The sequence below is a fragment of the Monoraphidium neglectum genome (assembly GCF_000611645.1).
Source record: "Monoraphidium neglectum strain SAG 48.87 unplaced genomic scaffold scaffold00393, whole genome shotgun sequence".
Lineage (NCBI taxonomy): Eukaryota > Viridiplantae > Chlorophyta > Chlorophyceae > Sphaeropleales > Selenastraceae > Monoraphidium > Monoraphidium neglectum.
Genome location: NW_014013235.1, coordinates 683 through 4,089, shown reverse-complemented (window position 1 = coordinate 4,089; position 3,407 = coordinate 683). Strand labels below are relative to the sequence as shown.

Here is a 3,407-nt window from a genome sequence, read left to right as displayed (position 1 = left end):
CCCCGCCGTCGCGGCCGTGGCGGCCCCCGGGCTGACGTCGCCGTCGCTGCGCCCGACGCCGTCGCTGGTGGCTGCTGCCGCGAAGCTGCCGAAGATGCTGCTCGACCTGCAGCGCTTCAGCAGAGGGAGGGCCTCCTCCTCCTCCTCCTCCTCCTCCTCCTCCTCCTCCTCTCATCATCATCATCATCATCATCACCTCTGGCCCCACCCCGCCGGCCGAGAGGCGCACCTGCCGGCGGCTGTCGATTGCTGGCGCCGCTTCCGCCGCCGCTCCCGTCCTCGCCCTCCCCCGGCCCCTCTGCATCGCTGCCGTCGTCGCTCGCGCCGCTCTCGCTGCTGCTGTCACTGCCGCTCCCCTCAAAGCTGCTGATGTCACTCCCAGCATCGCTGTCGATGTCGCTGCCGCTGCTGCTGTCACTGCCGCTGCCATTGTTCCCTGGCTCTCCCTCACTCACAATGTCGCTGCTGTTCACAAGAACTGTGCGGCGGGCCGCCACCCCCGTAATGGGGCTCATGGGACGCTCCTGCACGCGCCGCCGCCGCCCAATTCGCGGCCGCCGCTGCTGCAGCTGCTCCTCTACCCCCTCCTCTGAATCTGCATCGACCGCCGCTCGCGCCTGATGCTTATCTTGGCGCGCCTCCTCTCGCTCCTGCTGCTGCTGCTCCTGCTCCTGCTGCTGCTGCTGCTGCTGCTGCTGCTGCTGCTGCTGCTGCTGCTGCTGCTGCCCAATTCCATCCAAATGCGCCAGAGCCACGTCCCACGCGGACCGTCCCTGCTCCCTCCGCCGCTTTCGCCCGCTGCCCGCCGCCGCCGGCAGCGGGGTCTCCTGCGAATCGCCTCCGGCCCCCACCGGCGCCGGCGCCGGCGCCCCGTCGCCCTCGGCCTCGCCCACCCGGCCGCTGAAGGCACCAAACACCATCGCCTCCACCTCCGCCGCCCGGCCGTCGCCGCCTCGCTCCCCGTCGCCCGCCGGCCCGCCGCCCGCGCCGCAAGGGCCGCGTACGCTCTGCGTCCGCAGCAGCGGCCGCACCTCCGCCTCGCGCCGCAGCAGCTCCCGCCGTAGCGCCAGCGTGAACCACACGACGTGCTGCCGGCTGCGGCACACCACCATCCCGCGGAAGTGCGCCGCGAACCCGCCGCCGCTGCCGCCGCCGTCGTCATCATCGTCATCACTGCCGCCGTCGCCGTTCAATCTCCCAGAAGATGCGCGCCAGGCGGAGACGAAGCGCTCCGCGATTTCGGCCGCTTTTGCCTCCACCAGCGCGCGGCTGTTGTTCGCCGCCTCCAGCAGCAGCCGCTCCGCCAGCGCCGGCGACGCCTCCCCCTCCCCGTCCCCTTCCCCCTGCTCAACCTCCTGCTGCTTCTGCCTCCTCCCGCCCTCCGCGCCGCCGCCGGCCGTGGCGGCGGCGGCGGCCGCTGCAGCGAGCAGCTCAACTCCGCTGATCTCCAGGCGCGGGGTCAGAGCGGTGAAGCGCCGCAGCGCGTCAAGCACGTGGCCGTCCGCAATCGCCTGGTGCAGCGTGTACGAGTGGAATGGGGCGAAGAGCTCTGCGGGCACGAGTGGCGCTGCGTCCGCGTCCGCGTCGGGCGCGCCGTCCTCCTGCTGCTGCTGCTTCTGCTGCTGCTGCTGCTGCTGCTGCTGCTGCTGCTGCTGCTGCTGCCCGCCGCTGTCCACGACGGCCTCTACGTCCCCGAGCGCGTTGAGCAGCACCGACCGCCGCACGCCAAACATCTGCAGCGCCCGCGGCTGCGGCGTCGCCGTGAAACCGAAGTAGCTGACCCATGCCGGCTGCTCAACTTGCGCGGGCGCCGCGCCGGCGGCGCCGCCCTTCCCACCGCTGCGCCGAGCTCCAGGGGCGGCGCGCGCGCGGCCGAGGCGTCCGAGGTTGCAGAGGACCGAGTGAATGGCGTCCGAGCTGCCTCGGCCGTGGTGGCGGTGAGCCTCGTCGCAGATCACCGCGACGCGCCCGCCCCACACGCTGCCCCTGCCGCCGCCTCCGCCGGCTTTCTCCAGCCTGGCTTGCCGCAGCGCCCCGAGCGTCGCTTCCGGCTTGCCACCGCGATCACCCTCCTCGTCTTCGTCTCCCGAGTCCCCGCCGGCGGCCCCGGGCCGGCCCCGCTTGCGGCCGGCGGCGCCGCCCGCACGCGCGGCGGCGCCGCGGCGCGCCAAGGCGGCCAGCTTCTGGATTGTGGTGAGCACAACCACAGGCCGGCGGCAGGCCCCATCCCCGTCCTCCGCGCCGACGCCGCCCGCGGCCGCGCCCGTCAAGAGGTGCCTTTCAAGCTCAGCCACGCTCCCCGCGCGCAGCAGCGCGCCGGGCGGGTGGCCATTGCCTGCGAGCGCCGGGCGCGAGAGCGGCGGCTCGGTCGCACCACCACTCGCCGCTCGTATTGCGGCGCCTGTCGGGCAAGCGCTATCTTTCGAAACTGCCCCAACCCCGTTTACAGCAGCTGCCATAGCCACCGCTGCCCCGCCCAGCCGGCACGAAACCTCAAAAACCGCTTCGATGGTCCCGTGGGGCAAGGGAATCGAGTGGTGCCAGATCCAGGGTTTTGCAATCTGGGTTGGGTTAACATTTCCAAGGCAGAGCAGACACTCACCAGCCAGAAAGGAGGCGATGGTGTCCCCCAGCTGCGCATCCAGCTGCAGCCGGTCGTTCACGACGAGCACCGCGCCAAACTCGCCGCCCCTGCCCCCGCCGCCGCAGCCGCAGCCGCCGGCGCAGGCGCGGCTGCACTCGGCGCTGCCTGCCGCCGGTTTGTAGGCCAGTAGGCCGTGGACGAGCGCCGCGATGGTGAGGCTCTTGCCGCTGCCGGCAGAGTGCTGCAGCAGGTAGTTGCGCGCCGCCGGCGCCGCTGAAGACGACGCAACGTTTGACCGCGCGTTGACCGGCGCCGCCGCGGGCACGCCGTGGCTGACGGCGATCAAGTTGTCGGACGGGGCGGCGCCCTCGGACGCAGCTGCGTCGGCGTCATGCACTGCGAGCAGCAGCTTGGACACGGCGTCGATCTGGTGCGCGCGCCCGGCGACGCCGGCGCGCTCGAACGACTGCGCCACAAACGCCTGCGGGCCGGCCGCGGGTGCGGCTGCCTCGCCGTTGATGCCGTCTGTGGCATCTTCCATTTGCCGGTGCAGCCAGGCTACCTGCTGAGCACCATCTGGGTGCTGACAGTGTTGTGTGGACGGAGAGCGGCGCGGCGCGCCTGGACAGCGCGTGGAAGTGGCTGCCTCGGCACCTCTGGCGCTGCCGCTTGTGATGCACGGCGATTCAAAGGTAGCAATCAAGGCGATGACGGCGAGTACGGGGATTTTACCCGCCTTGCGTTGTGGTGCGCTAGTACTCAGGTCAACGGGTGACCCGGAGCTGGCCGCAGGTGTGCGGCGGACCAATCCGAGCGCTGAGCT

The 3,407-nt window shown here is 71.9% G+C and overlaps 1 protein-coding gene across 1 annotated transcript in view; it reads right to left on the bottom strand.

Moving 5' to 3' along the window:
* MNEG_3205 (type I restriction enzyme, R subunit) overlaps nucleotides 1–3,125 on the bottom strand; it is a gene marked incomplete at both ends in the record, with an annotated part of 7,782 nt that extends 4,657 nt beyond the window's left edge. Inside the window, 2 exons of the mRNA XM_014048313.1 lie at nucleotides 230–2,335; nucleotides 2,603–3,125. Of these exons, the coding sequence (XP_013903767.1) occupies nucleotides 230–2,335; nucleotides 2,603–3,125 (2,629 nt within the window). The remainder of the gene's footprint in view (nucleotides 1–229; nucleotides 2,336–2,602) is intronic.
* Nucleotides 3,126–3,407: the final 282 nt, after the last annotated feature.